Source organism: Ursus arctos, unplaced genomic scaffold, assembly GCF_023065955.2.
Source record: "Ursus arctos isolate Adak ecotype North America unplaced genomic scaffold, UrsArc2.0 scaffold_29, whole genome shotgun sequence".
Lineage (NCBI taxonomy): Eukaryota > Metazoa > Chordata > Mammalia > Carnivora > Ursidae > Ursus > Ursus arctos.
In genome coordinates, this window is record NW_026622974.1 from 4,371,973 (window position 1) to 4,396,923 (window position 24,951).

General features: G+C 54.5%; 2 protein-coding genes across 3 annotated transcripts; one reads left to right on the top strand and one right to left on the bottom strand.

Annotated features, from left to right (window-relative positions):
- Window positions 1–8,702: 8,702 nt before the first annotated feature.
- Window positions 8,703–11,446, top strand: GNMT (glycine N-methyltransferase). The gene is made up of 6 exons (XM_026507426.4): window positions 8,703–8,942; window positions 9,754–9,881; window positions 10,308–10,424; window positions 10,635–10,777; window positions 10,882–11,003; window positions 11,086–11,446. Exons 1-6 carry the CDS (start codon window positions 8,737–8,739, stop codon window positions 11,255–11,257), a joined length of 888 nt encoding a protein of 295 aa, XP_026363211.1. The 5' UTR covers window positions 8,703–8,736; the 3' UTR covers window positions 11,258–11,446.
- Window positions 11,447–11,564: 118 nt separating this feature from the next.
- Window positions 11,565–23,685, bottom strand: PEX6 (peroxisomal biogenesis factor 6). Of its 2 annotated transcripts, none has more exons than XM_044387219.3 (17): window positions 23,009–23,685; window positions 21,098–21,261; window positions 20,548–20,631; window positions 16,464–16,566; window positions 16,246–16,379; window positions 15,510–15,621; window positions 14,925–15,133; window positions 14,349–14,544; window positions 14,121–14,197; window positions 13,829–13,961; window positions 13,543–13,748; window positions 13,376–13,437; window positions 13,026–13,134; window positions 12,611–12,727; window positions 12,436–12,513; window positions 12,209–12,348; window positions 11,565–12,031 (listed from the first exon to the last, which is right to left on the bottom strand). In XM_044387219.3, exons 1-17 carry the CDS (start codon window positions 23,624–23,626, stop codon window positions 11,895–11,897), a joined length of 2,679 nt encoding a protein of 892 aa, XP_044243154.2. In that variant the 5' UTR covers window positions 23,627–23,685; the 3' UTR covers window positions 11,565–11,894. The 2 variants fall into 2 exon arrangements, with proteins under 2 accessions (XP_044243154.2, XP_026363210.2); XM_026507425.4 differs by having other exon boundaries at window positions 22,745–23,684.
- Between the last annotated feature and the right edge of the window lie 1,266 nt (window positions 23,686–24,951).

The window sequence follows — 24,951 nt, forward strand, 5'->3', positions numbered from 1 at the left end:
TTGCTCTTCCTTGCCCCTCACCTTCCAGCCTTGGGGGCCGAGGATGAAGAGGCAGTTCCTAGCCTCCCATTACTGAGGCTGGCCTGCCTGCTCTGGGGGCCGGCAAGTGCAAGGGCGGCCCGGGTTGTTTTGGGGTGAGGCCCCGCACAGGGCTTTGGCCCTGCCCCTCAGCTGCCTTTGGACTCCCTGAGCTCCCCAGGCCAGGAGGGCCCTCACCTGTGCCCTGGGCACCTGGCTGCCCTCCATCCTCTCCTCTCTCCCCGAAGGCCTTGCCATCTCTTGTGTAAACTGCCCATGACCCCACCAGACCCCGCCCCTCCTTCCCATCTCCATCTGCCCTGCTTGTTGGTCTTGAACTTCGTTCCCTGATGACCACAACTTACCGCTCTGCTCTTTCTAATTCTTGTGCCCAGAGGGGAGGACACCCCAGTCCCCCAACAGCCGGTTATACCGTGTTCTCTGGGAGCAGGGGAGGAACAGGAAGGCTGGCCTCTAGGGAGAAGTCACGGGAGGCCCAGGCACCTCTCCGTTCTGCCCCGAGGGCAGGGGTCGCGTGCTCAGCAGCGGGAGTAATGACAACTGCTCACGTTCCCCGCCCGGTGCCTTAACCTGAACCCTTACAAGTCCCATGGGGTGGGTGCCATTAGCCTCATCTGTACTAGAAGACAAACTGTGGCTCAGATGAATTGACGCGCCCAAAGTCCTGCTGTTAGTAAGCGTACAGGGGCACTCAGACTCTGGATCCGTTGTGTTCCCACTGCCCCGTCGCTGGCAGCTCCTTCCCCCAGCACCTGGCACTGTCAGCATGATCCACATTGAACTGCTTTGGTTTCTTAGCTGTAACTCCACCCCTACCAGCAAACTTCTTTTCAAAGTAAAGGAGGAAGGAGCTAGGGCTTCTTAGAAGGAGACAGTGGCAGAAGTTCCTGCCAGCGCCGTGCCCCTGCCCAGCCCCCTGTGAACACCCCCACAGACCCCTTAATGCTTCTGGCCTGGTCTGGTGGTTAGGGGGAGATGCCCTGCTGGAGCGCCCCAGACTCCGGCTCCAGTGAAATGCCCCAAGGTCTGAACTAACTGGGGGCGAAGGCCTCCTTCTCTCCTGAGGTGGGACAGCCAAGGCCAGAGAGGGTGGAGCAAACTTAAAACTTTTTCTTCTGATTGATGAGGCTTCCAAGAGGTCTTTGGAGGATGATACTTTTTCGGTTTAGTCCCCCTGCCCCCACCCATCTCTAGGACTGGCACTGCCCCCTTTTGAAGGCGCTGTGGGCAGTGAGATTCCAATCGAGACTCAGGTCCCACCCTGGGCTCTGTTTGGGGGCTGGAGCTCAGGTCCGGGGAACCATTTGCAGCCCCCTGGACGGTCTAGGATTTCGTGGCTAGTCTCTGATCCCCCCCATTCTGTTACTAACCCACAACACTTCGGTGCCTGGCTTACGTCTGTCCCCAGAGCTTCATTGGTCCTTCAAGTGGGACGGGACAAAGACCTATCCCTTTGCTGGGGTGTGGGCCCAGTGGCCCAATCCAGGTCCAGTCCCAGACCAGAGGGCAGACGGCACTGTGACTGCTTTGCTCTTTGACCTGTGGCTGCTGCAGGTCTAGCACCTTCCTCCCCCTCCCCCCCACAAGGGCCAGGCAGGTTGCGCAGGCGCTAGCTCTCCACCCCCCTACCCCAGCAGGCAGCCTCTCTCGCCTGGCCCAGCCTAGAAGAGCCAGAGGCAAGATCCAGCTTCCCAGGGTTTTTTCCTCTCTGCACCACACATACAGACCTTTCTGAACCTGAGTATTGCCCCCCACTTTCCCACACCCCCTCTCTCCATAAGGGGAGGGGACTGGCTGAGTTCCGGTTAATCAGATTCTAGTCCCCTTATTAGAAATCCTGTTAGAAAGGGGTTCTTGAACTCACTTGAACATGAGTGTCACATGGAACGCTTGTTAGATGTCTGGGCCCACCTCAGATTTGCCGGCTTAGGGACCTAGGAGTCTGCTTGTTTAACAAAGCTCTCATGGTTCCTCAGATGAGGAACCCACTACAGCAGGAGAGACACAGGCTGTTGGGCTAAGAGGGGGCAGGACCTCCATGGAGTCAATGTCAGGGTCTTGTCCTCAGACACACGATGAGTCAGAACTCCAGAGAGGATCTGTCTGCCAGAAACTTCCATCGTCCGGAACCGCAAAGGCTGATGGACCAACCAGAAAGCTGATTCCTTACACAGGCCCTGGTAGTGACGTCTCAGGGGTTGGGGCTCCAGTCTCAGCAGCTGCACAGGGACTCTGTATTCATTTTATTTACTTAATTTTTAGAGAGGGAGAGGATCTTAAGCAGGCTCTACACCCAGCGCAGAGCCCACCATGGGGCTCGATCCCACAACCCTGAGATCATGACCTGAGTGGAAAGCTTAACCGAGGGAGCCACCCAGGCGCTGCTCTGTATTCATTTTAAAGGGCAATTTCTAGAAAGCAGCTTCCTCTGTGCTCCAGTTCCTGGATGCTATTCCCACGCGTAGTCTTTTTTGCAAGTTAGAAGATGGCGCTCTTCACACCTTTGCCTTCCATCTGCCAGAAAGCCGTTTTAAGACGCAAGTTTTGCGAGAGTAGGACGCTCGGCCGCCGGCCCGGACTAGCGCGCTGGGCGGCGGGACTGGCGGGCGCGAGATCCGGCCCCTCCGCGCAGCGCCCGCCGCCCCGCAGCCCCTCGGGTCACACGCCAGAGCGAAATGTCTGGGTGGGTTGGTTGGTTGGTTGGTGTTGTCTTGCAGCCGGTCTTTGTGCGGCAGACGCAGGGCCCGCACCTCGCTGGTGTCGAGGAGGGCTCGGTGGGCTGGGCCCAGCCGCAGAGGCAGCCGAACCCCCCGGGGCCCCCCGGTGGCCGAGGCTGCTCCAGTGCGGAGTGTCGCAGCCCCGCTAGACTCGGCGTGCGGACTGTGGCGGGCCCAGCTCTCCGTGCCTCACCCGCAGCGAGGGCCTGAAGCCCGGGGATTCCTAAAAACTGCTGGACTGGAACACACGTCCAGGAAGGCGTCCCGAAGTGCACGGCTCGCTGGTTCTTACAGACTGAACAGCCGAGTCACCAGCACCCAGCTCCTGAAAAACACGGTTACCGCCCCCGCCCCATCTCCCACCGCAGAAAGCACGGGGACTTTTGTCTATTTGGTCACTGTTCTACCCCAGCGTTTAGTCTAGTACCTGGCGCAGAGTAGCTGCCGAATGAATGAAGCACAGAAAGCTTAAGTAACTTTCCCAAGGTCACACGTTCGGTAAGTGGCCCAAGCAGTCCTGGGGCAGAGCCATAATGCCGCAGCACCCTGCAGCTAGGACGGCTTGGGCACCGTTCCCCCCTACGTGGCTCTCTTCTAGAGGGCAGACAGCTCCAGTCTTCAGAGTTCAATGTGGGGACTGCAATTAGGAGTGAGATAACTTTCTTTCTTTCTTCTTTCTTTCTTTCTTTCTTTCTTTCTTTCTTTCTTTCTTTCTTTCTTTCTTCTTTTTCTTTCTTTCTTTCTTCTCTTTTTCTTTCTCTCTTTTTCTTTCTTCTTTCTTTCTTTCTTCTTTCTTCTTTCTTTCTTCTTCTTTCTTTCTTTTAGAGAGAGAGCACAAGCAGGGGGAGCCGCAGGCAGAGGCAGAGGGAGAAACAGGCTCCCCGCTGAGCAGGGAGTCCAATGCGGGGCTCAATCCCAGGACCCTGGGATCATGACCTGAGGCGAAGGCAGATGCTTAACGGACTGAGCCACCCAGGTGCGCCCAGAGTGAGATAACTTTCAAATCCTTCTCCCTTTCCAGAGTTCACTGTTGTGTATAACTGAAAGCCAGCTTGACCCTTACGCTGCTCTCAAGGGATGACTTTTTTTTTTTTTTTTAAGTAATCTCAGCACCCAACGTGGGGCTCAAACTTACAACCCCAAGATCGAGAGTCGCATGCTCTGCCGACTGAGCTAGCCAGGCGCCCCTCAAGGGCTGGCTCCTGTTTACAGTTTTTTGAAGAGGAACCCAAATTTATTCACTCTTTAAAACTGTATTCTCCATCTACTAAGGTTGTACTGGCCAACCGAACTGCAACTTCCATGAAAACGATGTGATTCTCCATAAGGAGGTGTTGTTGCACATTGAGAAGGAAGAGAAGCAGGCTGAGCCCGTCACCAGTTCAAGGGGTGGCAACGTCTCCTATCACCACCAACCCCTCTAAAATACGTAAATATATGAAAGGTTCTCTGTTCAAACAGAACAAAACAGAAAAGACAGTCAAGGGGCACCTGGGTGGCTCGGTTGGTTAAGCATCTTGATCTCAGCTCAGGTCTTGACCTTGGGGTCATGAGCTCAAGCCCAGAGTTGGGCTCCACGCTAGGATGGAGCCAACTTAAAAAAAAAAAGGCGCTCAAAAAGCCAGATTTTTATTTTGTTAGGAATTACCTGCTCACCCAGTGGTCTTGGTATTTTACCGTTCATCCCATCAAGACAGGATGGCGTGTGCTGAGTCAGCCGTTTGAATAAGCAGTGCTTCCTCAGCCTGCTACCAGTGCTCAAATAGCGTATCACTTTTACGTGGAGAACAGCTCGGTGAGCAGTTCGCTGTCCACTGAAGAGACCTTATTGGACATCAGCACCCCGTAAAGCTGCTTGTGACAAAGTGTGAAATAGTCAAAGAAAACCTCTCTTTTTACACGTTGCTGGAATTCTTGTGGGGGCACTACCTTTAACAGTAAAGGAGCCACATTTAATTCGTGTTGCGATCCACTAATGTACGGACCGATTTTACACTCATTTAACAGGACTTTATTAAAGCAACTTAAGTCTTCTATGGTATATTAAAAAGTCCAAAAAGGACTCCATTGTGATACATCTGCTGGCGGAGTCCATGTGGGCGGGTGGCTTCCCTCCCCTCCCCCAGCGTCCCAGTGTTCAATCTGGGGAGACACAGCAGACAGGAGGTTTCTTCCAGCTGCTTTGGACTAGAGTCTGGACCTTCCTCTGAAAAATTAATTTCTACCTCTTCTGAATCGAAACAAAACCAGGGGGTCCTTCACTTGTAGCTGCCGTACATACAGACTTAATTCTAGGATTTTAATGTGTCCTCAAATTGGAAGAGCCTGGGAGCGTGTCCAGCCGCAGCCATATTCCTAAGCTAAGGCCTTTTGGCAAACATCACACATTTGGGGATGAGGAATTTACTCTTTTCAACTAATTCCAAGTAAGCACTGCATTTTAAAAATTATCACCTATTCTTATTTTCAGTTAAGTCAAACTATAAATTGACTTAGATTTTGTGATCTTCTCTTCCACGGCCCAAGGCCTCACACAGTTTCTCTAAAATTCACTGAACTAACAAGTAAAACAAAAGGCAATTTCAGTATGTATCAGTGGGCAAAGGGCACGGACAGTTTAGGGATGAAGGACTGTAATTATTTGGTCCATTTTGGTGGCAGTTGAAGATTACAACACTTAGATATAATTTTCTACCTTGTAAAATATCAGGGAATAGCATCTTCATGTACGGAAGAGTTGAAACAAACATTTGTTTTGGGTGACAGTATCGATTAATAGAAAAATTCCATTAGGAAACTGATTTGGTCATAATTATCCAAGTGTTCACTCTCCTGAAAAATCGTGGGAGCATCTTAAACGTTCAGAACCTGGGGAATGATTGAACAAGTCACAACGCATCTACTCAATGTAGCCATTGAAGGCATGATCGAGGCCAAATAATTTAAGGTCAAGAGAAGAAAACATGCTTTTGATGGTTAAAAGTTAAAAAAGAAAAGAAAGAAAAGGTCCATGAAATGTCATGTGTGTTATGATGTTGACATTTTTTTAAATGCCTCTGGATGAGAAAGAAATCAAATAATTATTAACTTCAGAACAAAAATCTTATCTTTCAAATGGAAAGTACACTTACAAGCTACTCACATTTATTTTTTTTAATCCAAATTTACCACCAGTATTCATATTATTTTAAAAAATCATATTATGGCTCTGTGGGTAAAATTTTATATTTCTCAAAAATTGTAAGTATCAATATTTTAATAAAAGCCAAATATTTAAATAAAATTCCTTATCAGTATGGAGAGTATGGCCTTTAGCCTCTGAAGGCTGCAAACCGATCACAAAAATGTTATACAAACATGCAGAGGTGTGCATTATGCCAAAAATTCAAACAACTTTGTTTTAAAACGGATAAGAAAAAAATAAGAGCTGAAATCACTTCTAGACAATAAAAAGTTCCTGGGGATTGTCTTGTCTTTAAATATTGAGACCAGGGTACGCCTGGGTGGCTCAGTTGGTTAAGCCTCCAACTCTTGATTTCGGCTCAGGTCATGATCTCAGGGTTGTGAGATCGAGCCCCACATGGGACTCCACACTGGGTGTGAAGCCTGCTTGGGATTCTCTCTCTCCCTCTGCCCTCCCCCCCAAATATCTATATCTATGTATCTATATCTATGTCTATGTCTATACCTGTATCTATATCTATATATATATAGAGAGAGACCGAAAGAGTCAGGTAAACCTTATGACCTGTTGACACGATTATCCTGGTCTTTCTAAAGGTAACATTTCCCAACAGCATTTTGAGCCCCGAGAAAATCCCTGGCTTACCTCAGATGCATTCAGAGAGGGTTAAGAGGCAAAAGTAAATGGAAAAGAAAGCAATAGTAAGGGAAAAAATAATAAACTGCCCTAGGCCACTTATCTATCTATTTATATTATAATTCCCAGTACTGTGCCCCTCTCAGCCTGCTGCCAAAGACCTGTCTGTAGGGTCAGCGTGAGCACAAGACTCCAGTACTTGGGCAAGGCAGGCCCATTTGAGGCAGTCTGTGTGCTAACAAGAGAAAGTCAAGAATGGTTATATAATCTTTGGGGTTCCTCCAGCTCCCAGATTCTACAGATAATGAAAGGGGGAGCAGGGGGGCCTCCTTCATTCTGAACTCCACACTTGGCTCTTTCTGAAGCCAGAAGAACAAAGATAGGCAGGCAAGGCTGTCCTGACTCTTGGGCTTCACTGGCTGGCATCGTACTGCGGAACCCACCTCAGTCCAGGGTCTTGTCCTAGAAAGAGACCTGCTTCGGGGAAGAAGGGTAGATGGACACTAACCAAACCGAAGGGCCAGTTTATGAAGTGACAGCGAGCAATATAACAGCAAGGGCACCGAGTATTTCCACCCTAACCCTGGATTTCCCACCCTGTGGGTACCTCTGTTGAAAGCCGATAGTGTTTACAAAATTAAAACTTTCAGGGCCGCCTGGCTGGCTCCGTCGATTAAGCGGCCAACTCTTGATTTTGGCTCAGGTCATGATCTCAGGGTCCTGAGATCAAGCCAAGCCCCAGGTAGGGCTCTGTGCTCAGTAAGGAGTCTGCTTGCCCCTCTCTCTCCCCTCTTGTTCCCTCCCCCACTGCTCCCCCTACTTGTACTCTGTCACACTCCTCTCTCTCTCTAAAATAAGCGAACAGATAAAATCTTAAAAAAAAAAACCAAAAAACCCTAGGGCGCCTGGGTGGCTCAGTTGTTAAGGGTCTGCCTTTGGCTCAGGTCATGATCCCAGGGTCCCGGGATGTAGCCCCGGCCAGGCTCCCTGCTCAGCGGGAGGCCTGCTTCTCCCTCTCCCACTCCCCCTGCTTGTGTTCCCTCTCTCACTGTCTCTCTCTGTCAAATCAATAAATAAAATATTAAAAAAAAAAAAAAACCTAAAACTTTTAGGGGATTCTGGGTGGCTCAGTTGGTTAAATACCCGACTCATGATTTTGGCTGGGGACATGATCTCAGGGTTGTGAGACCAAGCCGGTGTCCGGCTCTGCACTGGGCATGAAGTCTCTTTCAGATTCTCTCTCCCTCTCCCTCTGCCCCTCCCCGCCTCTAAAAAAATTTAAAAAATAACAAACTTTTAGGGGCACCTGGCTGGCTCAGTCCCAGTAAAGCATGCGACTCTTGATCTCAGGATTGTGAGTTCCAGCCCCATGTTTGATTCAGAGATTATTTAAAAATAAAATCTTAAAAAAAAAAATCAAGACATTTATTTTTATGTTTGCTTTTAAATTTTTTTGTGGAGATGCTGGGTTTCAAACAGGGGCCTCAAACAGCAAATAGGGCTTAGAATCATGCCAGTCCGTGAAGAATTGGGAGGACAGGTCCGACCTCGTCTTAGCCGACTCAGGGAAAGGCTTAATGCGTTACCTCCACGACGGGGGAGCACCTGCTTGCAGGTGGGCAGATGGTCCTCTGGGCCAGAACTGCTCCTGGACTTGGGAGGCCAGACTAGCATTATCCCCAGATACTCCCGATTCCTCCCTTTCCTGGCTGACCAGGGCCTCCTTCAGCGGACAGTCCTTCTTTAAACATGCTAATACCTTCCTTCGCTGGGGACGGTCCGGTCCGAGGCTCTGAGCTCGGTGTGGACTGGGACGTTTCCTTCTTATCCAGCTTGGGTGGCGGCGGAGTGGCTTGGGTGGCTATCTCACTGCCGCCCTCCCCCGCTGGCCCCGCCCCGGTGCTCCCGAGGCCGGGCTTAAGGGGGTGGGGAGCTGGGAGGGCCCTTTCCCGCCAGGGGGTCGCCCTGGGGGCTGGATCTTCCCGCCCGCCAGGAGGGCATGTTCCGATTGCCAGACAGAGCCCTCCCCGAGGCCGCGAGCCCAGCAGGGGCGTGTCCCCGCGCTCACCTGCCATTGGGCAGGTGGGGCGGCCGGCGTCGGGCAGCGCCGCGCTCTATAAATGCAGAGCGGGGCGGCAGCCGAGCCAGGCGCGCCGCAGGATGGTGGACAGCGTGTACCGCACGCGCTCCCTGGGGGTGGCGGCCGAAGGGCTCCCGGACCAGTACGCGGACGGAGAGGCGGCGCGCGTGTGGCAGCTCTATATCGGGGACACCCGCAGCCGCACGGCCGAGTACAAGGCCTGGCTGCTCGGGCTGCTGCGCCAGCACGGCTGCCAGCGGGTGCTCGACGTGGCCTGCGGCACCGGGTGAGCCGGGGCGGGGGGCGGCGGGGGCACCTCCTCCAGGCTCGTCCAGCAGCCTCCAGCCGGGGGCCGGGCCGCGGGGTAGAGCGGGCGGGAGGCGGGGCCGAGGACACCCAGGGTGCGTGCGAGCGGGGTGTGGGCACCTCGGGGTGGAGACGGCCGGCTCCTCGGGGCGACACGGCGGCCCGGCTTTGGGGCCAGATCGACGGCAGCTCTTACGGGTCCTGGCTCTGGCACTGCTCCCCAGGGATGGCCTTGGGCGGTGTTAACAGTCGTTCAATATTTGCCCGTGCCACGCGCTGTGCCAGGAGCTTTCCATACATCCATTTTTAAGGTCCTTACAAAACCTCACGAGGTAAGAAGTGATAGCCTATGTACAGCTGTGGAAAACCTGCTTCAGAGGAGTGAAGGCCCTCTACCTAGTGGAGAGGGGAGTCAGACCCGGGTTGGTTAGGGTCTGGCCTGTGCTCCGAACCTGGTGCTATACCGCCTCCCGGTGCAAGGGTTCCTAAATCGCAGGAGCCTCAGTTTGCCCCATCTCTCAAGTGGGGATAACACGGTCTACCTCACGGGGTTGCCGTGAGGATTAGTGCACGTTGATAGAATGCCTGGCTCTGAATGGGTGCTAAAAAACAAAACCAGAAAGTTGCTACCGGGTGATAAGGAACGGGGCTGAGGAACCTCATTTGAGGTCAGTGGAGAGGGCCTGGGGAGAGGAAGAAGAGGAATGGACTCGAGTGGAGGAGACGGAAGCGTCCAGCACAGGGCCTTCCTTCTCCTGGCCTGGGCCCCTCTCACCTCTGGCCCTGCCCAGGGTGGACTCCATCATGCTGGTGGAAGAGGGCTTCAGCGTGACCAGTGTGGACGCCAGTGACAAGATGCTGAAGTATGCACTTAAAGAGCGCTGGAACCGGCGGCATGAGCCAGCCTTCGACAAGTGGGGTACGCAGGCCCAGTCAGGCCCTCCCTGCCCAGCACCCTGGGACGCAGTGCTCTCTGCCCTGGGCTCCTGAAGTTCTTGTGCTGGGGTGTTTTCCTTACGGGGACAGCAAAATTACTTTCATTTCCCTGGAAAGAATGAGGTATCTGGTAATGAGGGGCTAGTTTTAATGACGTTTGTAGTGTCTTCTCCCTTCTCCCAAATAAAAACCGGTAAGCACAGAGCCATTCTTCCCAATCATAGCTTCCATCCCAACCCGCCTCTCCTTCCTTTCACCCTCCATAGCCATAATGATCCCCTCCCCATAACCGCAGGAGGAATCCCCATGAGTCTTGAAGGGGAAACTGAGGCAAGGCTGCACTTGGTGGAGGTGGGTCCTGCTGGTGCCATGGTGCCACCCTGATCCCTCTTCCCCTTCCTGGTCCCAGTCATAGAAGAAGCCAACTGGATGACTCTGGACAAAGATGTGCCCCAGCCACCAGGGGGTGGCTTCGATGCTGTCATCTGCCTTGGAAACAGTTTTGCCCACCTGCCAGACTGCAGAGGTGAGACAGGGTGTGGCCTGGAGCCCGGCCCTTGCTCTGAGCTATACCTCTTTCCACAGACCCCGGGGTGCCTGCTCTCCTGTCAGAGCAGACTCTGTTTTCTGCTCCTCTCTGCCTTGGTGTCGGTATCCCCGGGGAGGAGGAAGATCGGAGGGAGGGGAGCTCGGGGCCCTCAGCAAACGCAGCCTCTCTGCCCTGCCTGGAGCTCAGGAGACCAGAGCGAGCACCGGCTGGCGCTGAGGAACATCGCGAGCATGGTGCGCTCAGGCGGCCTGCTGGTCATCGATCATCGCAACTATGACCACATCCTCAGCACAGGCTGCGCACCCCCAGGAAAGAACATCTACTACAAGGTGGGGTCCCGGGGGGGGGGAGGCCCAGAATGGGGGATGTGATCCCGGGGTCCAGGCCCCACGGTGGCTGCAAAGGCTAATGCAGCCGGCACCACCGCCTACAGAGTGACTTGACCAAGGACATCACGACGTCTGTGCTGACAGTGAACAACAAGGCCCACATGGTGACCCTGGACTATACAGTGCAGGTGCCAGGGGCTGGCCAGGATGGTTCTCCTGGCTTGAGGTACCCACTGGGCTCGGCAGGGGGTGGAGGGGGTGGTGCTGAGGCCACCAGTCCTCACGGCTGCTCGGGCGCTCTGTTGCAGTAAGTTCCGGCTCTCCTACTACCCGCACTGCTTGGCTTCCTTCACGGAGTTGCTCCGAGCTGCCTTCGGGGGCAGGTGCCAGCACAGCGTCCTGGGAGACTTCAAGCCTTACCAGCCGGGCCAGGCCTACATTCCTTGCTATTTCATCCACGTGCTCAAGAGGACGGACTGAGCGCTGAGCGTGGCCTCAGCTCCTACAGCCCTCTGCCCAGGCGCTGCCAGGTCTGGCTGGGGAGGTGGGGACCAGCGGCCCCATCCCAAGGCCAGCCCCCAGCGCAGATCCTGGGACTGCTGCTGTGGGCGCAGGGATTTATGTTCAGGCAAATGGAAGGGTGAGCAAATACAGTCTGTGCCTTTTTCAGTTCCCGCGTGCCTTGCGTGTCTGTCCAAAGGCTTAAGCTCCCCGGTGTGCCCTCCCCTGGGGCTGACTCCTTCCACAGGCTTGCTCGCCCCCACTCCAGCCTTTCAGACACAACCAGCAGGGGGCAGCATACACTTTATTCTCAGCCAAGACTGGGCTCCCTGGGGGGGGGGGGGCATCCCCAGAGCTCCATCCAGGCCCAAGCGCCCCCTCCTGAGCGAAGGGTCTTTAGTCTTGGAGCTGGAGCTGGCCTGGAAGGACAAACAGGTAGGCAGGGGATGATGCCCTTCGAGCCCTCGCGGCTCCTCGGCACCGAGGGGGTCTCCTGGAGGTAGGCAGCCTTTGGTGCCACGGCAGCATGCGGAGGAGCCCTTTGCTCTCCCAGGGGTCTGTGGGGTACCTAAGCACTGTTAGGCCTCGGGTCAGGCTCCCAGACGGCAGGAGGCTCCTAGCAGGCGGCCAGCCTGCGCTGGGTGCGCTGGTACCGGAGCAGCTCCTGCTCGCTGACCGAGGGCTGCAGCCGGGCAGCGGCCTGCAGCAGGTCCTCCATGGTGAGGAGCAGAGCCGAGCTCCTGGGCTCCAGCCCTGGGGGAGACGAGGGGGCAACAGAGGCTGTGGTCTGTGTCTGAGGAGGGGAGAGCCCTAGGGTGGGCATCTTCTTGCCCAGAGGCCCCCAAATATCAACAGTCCGTCCTCTGAAATCCAGGAGCAGGCCTGGTTCCCCTCTGGGAACCAGACCTCTGGGGCTGGCAAGTGGCTCACCTTCCTCCAGGTCCCGGACCCTGCGTTTGAGAGCCGCTGTCATGGCATCAGAGCAGAGGGAGTAGAGGTCTGCACCCGTCAGCTGGGGAGGGCAGCGATCCAGCACGTTCACCAAGCTCACAGAAGGCTCCAGCTTGAACCTGTTGTGCAGAGAGAGGAAAGAAACTGGCAGCCCCGACCATCCCAAGGCCCAAGCCCTTCGGGGGTCTCCCCCTAACGGGACATACTTGCGTGTGATGGCACTTAGGACACGCAGCTGGGAGGCACGGTCCTCGCTCACCCCCACGAACACCAGCTTGTCAAATCTTGAGGGAGACAGGCAGGCATAAGTGTCGGGGAGCCTAGCACGAGGGTGGAGAGGCACAGGAGGGGGTCAAGGGCCAGGCCCAGATGGGTGCGCACCTGCCAGGCCGCAGAAGGGCAGGGTCCAGGAGGTCTGGTCTGTTGGTGGCTCCAATCGCGAACACATCCTGAGTGCTGTGAAGCCCGTCCAGCTCAGCCAGGAGCTGAGACACCACCCTGCAAACGAGCACGTGGAGGCCAGTCCCCGGCCCTTCCTCAGCCTCCACCCTGCCTGTGGGGCCCCTCCTTCCCAGCCTTCCCCCTAGGGCCGCCTGCACCGTTGTGCCCTGGAGACCCCTCCACGAAGGCCCCCCTTCTCCTCAGTGTCCCTCACCCGGCTCCGCGGCCCCCTTTTCATTGTTATACTATTTTGGAACTGGAATGGCAGGAACTCCTGGGGCTCTGGAGACTGCTGCAGCCTGTCTCACATCCCTCCGTCTTGGACCCCAGACTCCAATCAGGTTCAGACCCCCACCTGTCCATCACACCTCCAGAGTCTCCGCTTCGCCCCCGGCTCGGGGCCAGGGAGTCCAGCTCATCAAAGAAGATAACGCAGGGAGCCGCGGCCCTGGCCCTGGCAAACACTGAGGAAAGAAAGGGACCCCCAGGAGGGGGAAGCTCAGGGGGGTGTGAAGTCATGCGAAGGAGGAGGGAAAGCCAGGTGTGCCGGTTCATCAGTCCAGGTACTAGGCCACCCTGGGCAGGTCCTCTGGAGAAAGGACCATGCGACGGTGGAAAGACCTGGAGTCGCTGGAGGGTGGGGGGGGCAGCGCAAGGGCCATTAGGGTTTGGGAGGGGCTGGAAGGCTGGCCTCTCCTCACTCACCTTCTCGCACATTCTCCTCACTCTGGCCCACATACATGTTGATGAGTTCAGGCCCCTTCACGCTGAGGGAGAGGAGGAGATTCGTCAGATGCGTAAACACACAACTGACCAGCCAGCCCCTCCTGCTCCCCAGCCCGCCCAGCACCCCTTCCACACCCCCTTGCCACCTGAGGAAGGTAAGGCAGCATTCAGTAGCCACTGCCTTGGCCAGGAGGGTCTTGCCCGTGCCAGGGGGACCATGGAGCAGAAGACCTGAGCGCCTGAGGCCCAGGCTCAGCAGCTCGGGGTGCTCTAGAGGGAGCTGAATGGTCTCCAGAATCTCCTTCTTCACCTCCTGCAGCCCGCCCACATCATGCCAGGACACTGAGGGGATCTAGGAGATGGAGAGTACGCGGCTGGGGACAGGGTGGTGGTGAGAGCTCCTGTCCTACCTCCGAGGAGCTGGAGTCCTACCTTGGGGGCGCCAATGGCCTGGGACTGAGCTGTCTGCAGCTGTTCCAGTGCCTGCCCGAAATCCTCAGCCAGGAGAGGAAAGCCAGCAGCACAGAGCTCCCCCTCGTCCTCCTCACTCCAGCCACCTGCCAAACTGCAAAGAGAAGCCCAGGAGGACCTCCAGAGGGCCTGACCGAAAGCATCCCCCCCAACCCCCCGTCAAGGCCCTGGTTCCTCTTCCCCCTTCCCAGCCCCCCGCCCCCCACCATATTTCCTCTTGCCTTCTCTTCCCTCCTGTGCACAGTTTCCTTACCCCGAGTTCTTGATCCTGGCGCAGGCTGCCCGGCTGCTGTGGGTCAAAAGGGCATAGAGATCCCCCACCACGAAGCCCTGGGGAACCGCAGGAGAGGGCGCGTGAGCAGGGCACGGCAGGCAGGAACCCGCAGGAGACCTGTCCCCCAGCGGGAGCAGAGGCCCAGGGTGGAGCCCGCACGGGCAGGGCAGCGGGACGGAGGGGGGGGTGCCCCGTCTCGGTACTCACTGCGCAGCGCCGTGCCAGCTGCGCCAGGTTCACCTCCTGGCCCAGGGGGAGGTGGGCGGTGAGCGCCCGCAGGACACTGAGCCGCCGCCCCTCTGACAACGCCGGCACCTCCAGCTCGTGAGGAAACGCCGTCTGCACGTCGGCAGGCAGGTCCTGGGCCCGGCTCGTGGTGGCCACGACCATCAGGGGCGGGCAGCTGCAGACACAGAGCGGGCGCTGAGGGCAAGAGTGTGGCCGGGCGGGGAGGCGGGTGGCCGCTGGCGCGGGACGGGGAGGGGAGCACCCCAGCGCTCACCCCGTGGGCACAGCTTGAGGGAGGACCTGTGGTCCCCGCCCTCACACGGGGAGCTCACTGACAGAGGCTGTGTTTTTTCTCCGACACGGTGCTCCCCACAAAGCACTAGGGACCGCATCCCCCTCCCTCTGGACACCCCAAGCTGCTCGGCTCAGGACCGTCTGGAGGACAGCCACATGGGCGAGATGTCGGAGGAGCCGTCGAGGAAGAGAGGACGAGAGGCCGAAGAGAAGTGGGGAGGCCGGGCCCCGCCGTTTTGCAGACCCAGCTCCGTACCACACCTGGTGAGGGGGTCCTCGTCGAGGAGGAGGCGACGCAGCGTGGCCACCACACGGGCGTCCTCACCCAGCCCGTCACGGTCCCGGCCCAGAAGGTCCACGGCTGTGAGCAACAGAACCACAGGCCGGCAGCGCCGGGCCCGGGAGAAGGCGGCCTGCAGTTTTGTCTCCACAGCCCCGCTACTGTCCGCACAGAGGCTGGAGCAGGGCACCTGGGGACGAGGCCCCAACGGTCTGTGAGCAAAGGGCAGGCGTGACGGAGGCAGGACGGGCGGGGAGAAGAGCCAGAAGACGCAGGCCATCTTTTATTTAGAGGGCGGAGACGGGGGAGAAGGGAACACTGGCCAAGGCCTACCTCCCCTCTACCCTGACCTCATTCCCTGGACTACCCACCACAATCTTCAAACCCCTTCCTTTTTGAAAGTTATCTTCTCGTAGCTGAGAATCATGGGAACAGGCCTGACCTCCTGGCCCACCCGGCTGAAGTGCTGGGGTGCTGGGGCCAGGCTGGTGGCCAGAAGGGGGAGGGGAGCGGGAGAATCTGGGCCGGGCGGGGCAGCTGGGGGTCAACTCTCCAGGTACCCTCACCTTCAGCAGGTGGAGCCCGAGGCGGCTGCAGGCTGCAGTGACGGCTGTGGTTTTCCCACTGCCCGGGGGACCCCGGAGAAGGACACTGCTGGTTCCTGTCAACAGGGTACCTCTGCAACCAGAGAGCAGACACTGGTCTCCTCCACTCTGCTCAAACCCCCAGCAACAGAGGGACCCTTGGATGGAGAAAGCAGGCACCTCCCTCTCCTTGTGGCACCCCTCCTCCTCCAGGGCTGTTTGCACGTGGTGAAGCCATAGTTCCCATGCCACCTCTGGTGCCCTGGCAGGGGCACGGAGCGTATCCAGCAGCCAGAACAATTCCCTTTTGTCGTCACTGCCTTTAAAGCCTTGGATGATATCCAGAGGAGTTAGGGGAAGGTCTGTGTCTACGCTTAGGCCAGTGGTTTGAGGAGCTGTAGCATTTGGGCCCAGGGCGGTGAAGGCCAGAATGGCTAGTGGGCTCCCCAAGGGGAAGGGCAGTCTCAGAGACAGCTGTCCCTGGGGGAGATTTTTCTTCTACAGCCAACGTTGGAGGATGGACATTGTCCCCAGAAAGGAGCCTAGGAATTTGCTTACAGAAAGGACATGGGCTAGTGGCCTGGGCATACTGGTTTGAGGGAGGTCCCCCCAACCCTACGCTGGCCAGTGCATTAGGGACTGATTGTCCAGCCCACTGCCCCTCCAGAGATGTTCCAGGCAGGCTTCTCTCCCACCCTGAGGCCGCGGCTTCACTCACCCCGGCTGGAGGCGAGGCTTCAGGGCAGCACAGAGCTCAGTCACCAAGGTCTCCAGGCCTGGAGGAGACAAGCTGTTCCAAGGAGTGGATTCTCCTGAAGCGAGCCTTGGAACTGGGCTCAGGGTAGAACCCACCTGGGAAAGGCCGGAGGAAGCTTTAGTGCCTGGAAGCTGTTTCTGTTCCTCCTCCCAGGTCTAGTCCCATCCCCAGGGCCTCACCAAGTACAAGGAGGTATGAGTGGTGTCCGCCAAGTACGCGCTGCTCGGCCCATCAGGAGCTTCCCCAATGGTTTTCTTCACTTTAAAAAACATTTCTCGCCACCTGTAGGAAAGAAGCCCAATGAACTGCGCAGATTCAGAGCCCACATACACCTCTCCCTAAGGACAAGGTGGCTGTCTCCATCATAGAGTCGACCACAGGGACAAACTCAAGAACAGCACGAGTAACTGCCCCCAGATATGGCAGGGGGTGAGGAAGGGGACAGGAGGAGGGATAAAGGAGCCTTTCTTATCTCCCTGGCTGGCTCCTGCACATTTTGAGGGCAGGAGCTATAACAGCCCTCCACATCCCTCATGGCAACCATCAGAGAGCCTTGGGGACGTGTTTCTCCAGGTAGATGGCCTACCCACCCATTCCAGGGGGAGGAGCTACAGCTGCAGTAAGCAATGATCACCTGACCATTTTCACTGGCTCTAGAATACAGTCTTCCCCTCCAAGTCATACCTCCCAAAGCCTTCCAACACGTCAGCAGGAAGGGTCCCTTGGGTCGTTATTCAATAAAGAAATCTAATTGCAGATTCCTTATTAAAGACATCTAATGATTAATTCATTATTTTGGCTGCACATTAGAATTATCTGTGAAACTTGAAAATCAACATCTCCCACATATTATATGATTCTGTTCAGCAGATTGGTAATTGCTGGGGGCTGAGGGAAGGGGGGAGTAGAGAGGGTCTGCTAATGGGCAGGGGTGTTGGGGGGAAGAAAATGTTCTGGAATTAGTGGTGTTGGTTGCATAACCTTATGAATATAGTAAAAGCCACTGAATTGTATATTTTATTTTTTTTAAAGATTTTATTTATTTATTTGAGAGAAAAAGAGCATGAACAAGGGGGAGAGGGAGAAGCGGACTCCCTACTGAACAGGGAGCCCAATGTGGGGCTCGATCCCAGGACCCTGAGATCATGACCTGAGCCGAAGGCAGATGCTTAACCAACCGAGCCACCCAGGCACCCCTGAATCGTACACTTTATTTTTTTTTTAAGATTATTTATTTATTTGACAGAGATAGACAGCCAGCGAGAGAGGGAACACAAGCAGGGGGAGTGGGAGAGGAAGAAGCAGGCTCCCATTGGAGGAGCCCGATGTGGGGCTCGATCCCGGAACGCCAGGATCACGCCCTGAGCCGAAGGCAGACGCCTAACGACTGTGCTACCCAGGCGCCCAGAAGCATACACTTTAAACATGTGAATTAGATCTCAGTTTTTAAAAAAGTAATCTCTACGCCAGATGTGGGGGTCGAACTCATGACCCTAAGATCAAGAGTTGCATCCTCTACTGACTGAGTCAGCCAGGCGCCCATCTCAATATTTTAAATTAGCATTTTCCCCTCCTTTCGTAAAAATAAAGACTGCACAGGCCCCAGCCTCACCTTGACTCTGCGCAAACACGTCTGGGGTGGGGTTCAGGCATCTGCATTTTTTGAAAGCTCCCCCAGCCGTAACCAGGGCTGTGCACTCACTGGCTAGTCTCAGAGTGAGTGGGGGGCACTCAACCTACAAAGGGTGCAGAGAGCAGGGAGCAGGTAGTAGTGACTAGCCCAATCTTCCAGAAAAGAAATGATGAACTACTTTCCTCTTTAATCCTCAGGTGGAAAGGCAATGACTTGGCCCAGACTAGAACTTGGGCCTCTTTTAAGTTCCAGTTGGTGCAAATTCCTTTGTTCACATGGTCTGTCGTAAAGCTGCTTACTCTGGCAGCAAAGTGGGGTGTGTGGGAATAATGCCAGGTGGAGGGGAGAAGCACAGCAGATTGGTATTATGAACTCTCCCGATTATTAGGGTAGGCGGTTATCGTGATAAAATGTGGAACATATGGGGCACCTGGGTGGCTCAGTCGGTTGGGGGTCTTCCTTCGGCTCGGGTCATGATCCCAGGGTCCTGGGATCAAGTCCCGCATCAGCTCTCTGCTCATCAGGGAGCCTGCTTCTTCCTCTCCCTCTGCCGCTCCCCCTGCTTGTGCTCCCTCACTCTCTCTGTCAAATAAACAAATAAAATCTTAAAAAAAAAAAACCTGGAGCATAAGGAAGCCTGTGTCTTACTGATATTCAGTATAAATGGACAGTAGGTAGCGCTAGAACCTGGCATCTCAACCCTGAGTCACAGTGCACGTGGTGAGCAGTGGCATCCAAGGGTAAACAGCACTGGGGGAGGTTAGGGGGAAGTCCCCCCTTCCACGACAGCACGACCATCTCAGTAAGTACAAGGATCAGAGCTCTTGAACGTATCTGGACATTGCTGGGGAAAGCTGGGTTGTGTTCTCAAGAGCCAGACGGGAGACAATGGAGCTGGATCCTTGCTGGTTTGCTCTGGGGCAGTGGAACCGCGGAAGAGCCTGCAGGGGCTACACCACCAACATCACAGAAGCTTCCTAGCAAGGCTTCCCTTCCCTTTGCAGGACCTACTGAGGGGGAAAAACTGTGTGCTAGGTCCCAGAAGGGTCCAGTGCCTGCTTTCCTTTGGAAGTACAAAGGGTGGGCATTCTGTAGTTCTCCTACAGAAAGCTAGCTCGTAGATACTGGCTATATTTAAGATGGGAGACACGAGTGGGAAGTGACTAATACATGCCAGCGTGGCATTTTCTACCAGGCCCTAGTTGTAGATAAGATTTGGGAAAGCTCAAAGGGGTGCCATGAGCATTAAATGGGGTTACAAAGGGTACTACCAGGCCCTTCACGTGGGTACCACAGCTCTGAATGAACCAAGCTCTGAATGTTGATCAAGGATGAATCAGGCAATCCAGACAATGCATCTGTCTTGGCAGAGAACCCAGGCTGGCTAGGCCGGAGACCTTGGGCATGCCAACTCCTACACCTCAGTTCCTTCCGGCTGGCCCCACCACCTCACAAGGAATCCCCTGTGCATGCTGGATTAGTGGGTCTATTAGCTGTGCTCTCCTAGTACGTCGCTACAGGAAATCAGTCCCGGGCTATCAGGCTACACATTCTCCCGCTTCACAGAAAGCCAAAGCAGTCTCTGAATTCTTTGTCTCACCCTTTTACATGGAACCTCTGTGATCAGTGTCTACAGGGAGGAGAAAGGTTGCACTCCTTGGGGGCGCCTGGGTGGCACAGCGGTTAAGCGTCTGCCTTCGGCTCAGGGCGTGATCCCGGCGTTGTGGGATCGAGCCCCACATCAGGCTCCTCCGCTAGGAGCCTGCTTCTTCCTCTCCCACTCCCCCTGCTTGTGTTCCCTCTCTCGCTGGCTGTCTCTCTCTCTCTCTCTGTCCAATAAATAAAAAATTAAAAAAAAATAAATAAATAAAAAGTAAAGAGAAGGTTGCACTCCTTGTTTTGGGTGCTTGGGTCACTTATGCTTAATTTCTCACTCTTTATTGAGAGCAAGGAAAAAGAGAAGGCCTGTCAATGACAGCAGCCATCTGTCTCTCCTCCACTCTGGGAGATGGGACTGCAAAGCTGCATGTGCACGCTGCATTAATTAGGGCAGAAATCAAAGCCTGGGTCTCCTTATGTTGGGTATATGGGAGGTGCGGCCCAAAACCTGGCCCAAATGACACTGTGGTTAAGAAAGAAAAGCAAGGAATCTCATGTTGGTCTAGGCCATTAAACTTCTTAATGCCTTCCTGTACCGATGACCACCAATAATTTGAGGATAAATACGTCCCAAAGGTGGCAGGCAGTGATTCTTCATCTTTTTTCAGTCCCGCGCCTATTTGAGAACCTGAAGAAAGCATGTACCTTTTCACTAGAAAAAATGTACATGACAAGGGTACCTGGGTGGCTCAATCGGCTAGGTATCTGCCTTTGGCTCAGGTCATGATCCCAGGGTCCTAGGATTGAGCCCCCCAGCTCTCTGCTCAGCGGGGAGCCTCTTTCTCCCTCTCCCCCATGCTCATGCTCTCTAGCTCTTTCTCTCAAATAAATAAAATCTTTTTTAAAAATGTACATGATAATCAAGTTTTCTTATATACAAAATTATTCCACACAACTTGTGGGGAGGGGATCATAGAACTCTTGCACCCGGGTTAGGGATCCCAGCTGTAGGATAAGAGACAGCTGCGTACCTGGGCAGTTTCTCTGGGCTTCCTTCCAGGATCTCTACTTGCCCAACTGTTGGCACACACAGAACATCCCCTTCCTGGACTGCCCTGCAAACACAGCAGTGGCCCTGGTCAGCTCACAATAAGAGTCAAGAGCATGGGCCTGACATATCCCCTCATGTCTACTCCCAACCCGCAGACCATAAGGGCCTACCGCCCACCCAGAGATCCCAAGCAGCTGTCCAGAGAACAGGTCTGACCTAGAATGAGCTGGGGGGAATGGCAGAGAGGCTAGAAAGGGAGAATCAGAGAGCAGTGAGGGGCAAAGCAGGATCCTGGCTCTTTGCGGGCCCTCTCAAATCAAAGAGGCTTCTCAGTTTAGAATGTCCAGATTCACCTCGTGGTACCAATTTCCTTTCTATTGACCACCTGCCACACCAAGAGGCATCTAGCCACAATACTGCCTAAAATGTGGCTTTGTAAAGTCAGAGCTCTGTGGGACCTGCACCTAAGGCATGGAATAGGAGGAGAGCAAGGGTGAGATGCTATCTCCTGAAAGGGGTAAGCAGCTAACCTGGGTGTCTGAAAGTGCCGGTAAAGAACATGGTCATAATTTCCGTTGGTGCTGTAGTGGGGAGAGGACACAATTTCGATGTGTAACTCTTTGGCAAACAGAGGCTCAGGCAGCACTGAGCGGCTTCCTTTGTCTTCAGGGTTGCTGGAGCCTTCCAAGTATCTCTATTAGAGAAATAACCACCACCTTATCACCTTCTCCCAAGGAGTCAGGCTCTGCCCTACCTTCACTTTAGCAGCCAATGTTTCTATTTGCATCCTCTAACCACAAGGCCTGTGGGAGGGAGGCCTAAGGTAGCCAAACTGAATACCTGTATCTTCCCTAGAAACAGAAACCTCTCCTCATGGGCACCAGGAAGAGATTTCTGACTCTAGCTCCAAAAAGTTCCCCAGTAAAAATAACCTTTCTGCGATACCTTTAAGTTGACCCTGAGCCAGGAAAGTGGTAAAGACATTTAATTCCCACAAGTACTTTTGAGTGACACCAGGCAGCAAGTGGAACTGCTATTAATTGGACATTAGTGGGGACACTGAATTCAGGCTGTGGGAAAAGGATATGATCTCGCTGAAGCTGAAAGGGTTGGTTCAGCTGAATGAGCTCCAGTCTGAAGACTCCAGTTTTTCCTCCATTCAAAGGGAAACCCACACCTGACTCCCATTCATGCATATCTTACATCCTTCTTGACATCTTATAACACAAATTGGCTATGCCAGCTTTAGCTAACAGAACTTTCTACAGTGATAGAAATGTTACCTACATGTGCTGTTGAGCATTTGACACATAACTGAAGCATCTGAAGAACGGTTTTAAGTTTTATTTAGTTTTAAGTTAAAAAGCCACACTGTAGCCAGTGGCTTCTGTATTGGACAGTACAGGCCTAAACCATATATCTAGGTGCCTAATTAAACAGTAGACTATATTTGTCCCCCCAAATACAATGATCTTCTTGAAGTAATCTCCTTAAAGGCAGGAACCAAAAATTTCTCTCGGGTATATTTACTAAAATATTAAAATCAAATACCAGGCACTAAAGATAATAAAGAGTCCTTCCCTTCAAAGAATTTAAAATATATAACTGAGGATTAGATAAGAGTACATAATCGTAACGGGACAGAAAAAAAATGCTCTAAGAAAGGTACAAAACACTATAGGAAAAAGAAGTCATGTCAAATATATGGTAAGATGGTGTAAGGCTTTGAGAAGAGGTAGCATCTTTAGATGGGCTTTGAAGGAAAGGATGGTAGGACTTTCACAGATGAGGCTAGAAGAACAGAAAGCTATTTGAAGTCAAGGATAAGCATGAGCAAAAGAAATGAGGTATCATCCTCCATATTACTCAGTACAATTCTGGATACACTGTAGCAATTCAATAAACAACTGATTAAGTAGAATTAATATACTGTATGTACCTGGTAATTTGACGATGACTCTCTCCTTTCACCTGAATGGATGAAAGCCCTTCCCATGCACCATTACACCATGGAGGATTATATTTTGATTGTAGAGAATAGGTAAATAAGACTAAGAGACATTAAGATCTAAGGAGTAAGGGGTCTAAATTCTACAGCTCTCTTCTTCCAATTCAGTTGAGATAAGGAAGAGGGAATAAGGAGTGGAAGCATTCCTGACCTCAGTCCTGTATCCTACCTGAATTCTGAGCTCTCCCACTTCCAGGGGATCACAGCCGAGATTAAAAGCCAGAGTGGCAGGCACGAGGGCCAGTCTGTCAGCGAGGGGCTCTCTCGGCTGCCCAGAGCCGGGTCCCAGCCTTTCAGAGAGGTCCCAGCGAGGCTCTAGGACCTGCACCCTGGCCAAATGTGGCTGGGAAGTGTTCGACGACTCTCCGGCTCGGGTCACCCACACCCATTCGCCCTGGAAGAGGCCCAGGCTACGGAGACAGCTCCGGCTTACCCCCAGTGAATCTCCAGTCCCTCCCAGAACTCCCCGGAGTCGCCGGACTGTGCGGTTAACCGCGAAGGACGACACCACAGGTGGGGGTGGGGGCCGGCTGCTGTCCCCAGCCTCCCGACCCAGTTTGGCCCGCCCACGGAGCTCAGTCACAGCTAGCCGCGTCCCTGGGCCCAGCAGCCCTTGCAACGCCGGCCGCGTCTCCAGCACCCTCGGTCCGGGCACTGGCAGGGCCTCTCCGCGCCGCACCAGCAGCGGCCCGACTCGCGGTCCCAGCCCAGGCCCCGACGAAGTGCCAAGCAGCGCCCAGCCCAGCGCCGGAGGCCGCCGCACAGGGCGCGCCCGCACCCACGCCCCGGAGCCCAGAGCCAGGAGCCGCAGCAGCGCGCGGCTAACCAGCAGCTGCGGGGGCCCTGGACCCTGCTCTTCGGTCTCCGCGCCCGGTCCCTCCAGGGCCGCCACAAGCAGCGCCGGCCCTGCGGGGCTCTCCCCTGCGGGCCGCAGAGCCAGCACCAGTCCCAGCCCCGCTGCAGGCCACGGGCCCCCGGGGGGCAGCAGCACCGCCAGCGGGGGTGCCTCGGTCGGGAAGGGGTCCAGGACCCGCAAGACGGCCAGCGCCATGGTGACAGGAGACCAACGAGGAAGGCGAAGGAGAGCGGCTTCCGGAACCAGCCTGCCGCGCGCCGTTTCCGCTTCCGTCGGGGGAGGTGCGAGGAGAGTGGGCGGGGCGGCGGGTCCCTGGCGCGCGCGCCTGGAGGGTGAGCGGCGACTCGGATTGATGGGAGGCTTCCTCGGTGGCAGTAACACGTTCACTGCCGTTGCGTAGTCTTTTGACACTGTGTTTGCGGGGATCTGACTAACGCGCCTGCTAGGGGAGTGACGTCCTCTCAATTGTCCTGCCATGCACTTAACAGTTAAATGAATGAACATCGAACCGTCAGCGTGCTCAGGACCAGCTTGGCCCAGGGCTCAGAGCTATGGGTGGAGTGTTTAGGAAGGAGTCCAGCCCTCTGTGGAACTCCTACAGTTTCCATGGTGGAACTGGAGGCAATGAGGTCTGGGGGTTGTGGGGAGGGTTGCAGGAGGGAGTGGTAGGATAAAACTGCTTCAGACATGCTTACGGATATGTAGTGGCTGCTGGCTGGATTACTACTTGTGATTCATGTAGCCCTGGAGTACTTGGTGCTGCCACACCTGTTCCAACACATCCTACACAAAACCCACGTTCCAGTGTTTCTTGTCTTGTTTATTGTCCTGTTCGTTCTGCTCCCACCAAACTTGAAGTGAAGACAAAGCAGCTTCGCTTTTTCATTCCTCCAAAACCAGTTGCTCTCCCTGCCCCACCAATCCTTGCAGATTGGAGACCCACGTCCTGTTTCTACCCTGCAGGGTGGGAGGGATGTGGGGGGGGGGGTGTAGAGCAGGCAGAAGAGAGGGATTCAAGGCTTCGGTCATGAGCGCGAGCCAACAGCTTGCTTCCCAACTTTGCTGTTACTTAGATTCCATCCTTGTCTCCACCTCCACTGCTTTGGACGCTGGCAGGCCACATTTCCAGTTATTAACAACAAAAACAATATTTTCACTTAGAATCAATGGATTGGTTGGTGGTAATCTACTCTTTCTGGACCTTGCATTCTCCAAACACCGCCTTTCTCCTTTCCTGCACAGCTGAACAAACTTGAGGCAGCTTCTCCTTTGCACGTTATGAATTCCTGAAAATATCCTGAAAATCTGAGAGTTGAATATTAGATTTATGTGTTGTAAGGTATTTCTATTCCTAGCAAGACAAGAAGGTATTTTTATATTTTTTAAAAGATTTTATTTATTTATTTGACACACAGAGAGAAAGAGTGAGTGAGCACAAGCAGGGGTGTGGCAGAGGCAGAGGGAGAAGCAGGCTCCCCGCTGAGCAGAGAGCCCAATGTGGGCCTCCATCCCAGGACCCT

What these genes read in the sequence shown, in the direction of transcription:
- GNMT (XM_026507426.4), top strand. Translation starts at nt 8,737, where the DNA reads ATGGTGGACAGCGTGTACCGCACGCGCTCCCTGGGGGTGGCGGCCGAA. An exon ending in GACGTGGCCTGCGGCACCGG is followed by an intron (nt 8,943 to 9,753) that starts GTGAGCCGGGGC and finishes GGCCCTGCCCAG; the next exon opens with GGTGGACTCCATCATGCTGG. An exon ending in GAAAGAACATCTACTACAAG is followed by an intron (nt 10,778 to 10,881) that starts GTGGGGTCCCGG and finishes CACCGCCTACAG; the next exon opens with AGTGACTTGACCAAGGACAT.
- PEX6 (XM_026507425.4), bottom strand. Translation starts at nt 23,626, where the DNA reads ATGGCGCTGGCCGTCTTGCGGGTCCTGGACCCCTTCCCGACCGAGGCA. An exon ending in TGGGAGAGCTCAGAATTCAG is followed by an intron (nt 21,262 to 22,744) that starts GTAGGATACAGG and finishes TTTCTCTAATAG; the next exon opens with AGATACTTGGAAGGCTCCAG. An exon ending in AAGCCTCGCCTCCAGCCGGG is followed by an intron (nt 15,622 to 16,245) that starts GTGAGTGAAGCC and finishes CTCTGGTTGCAG; the next exon opens with AGGTACCCTGTTGACAGGAA.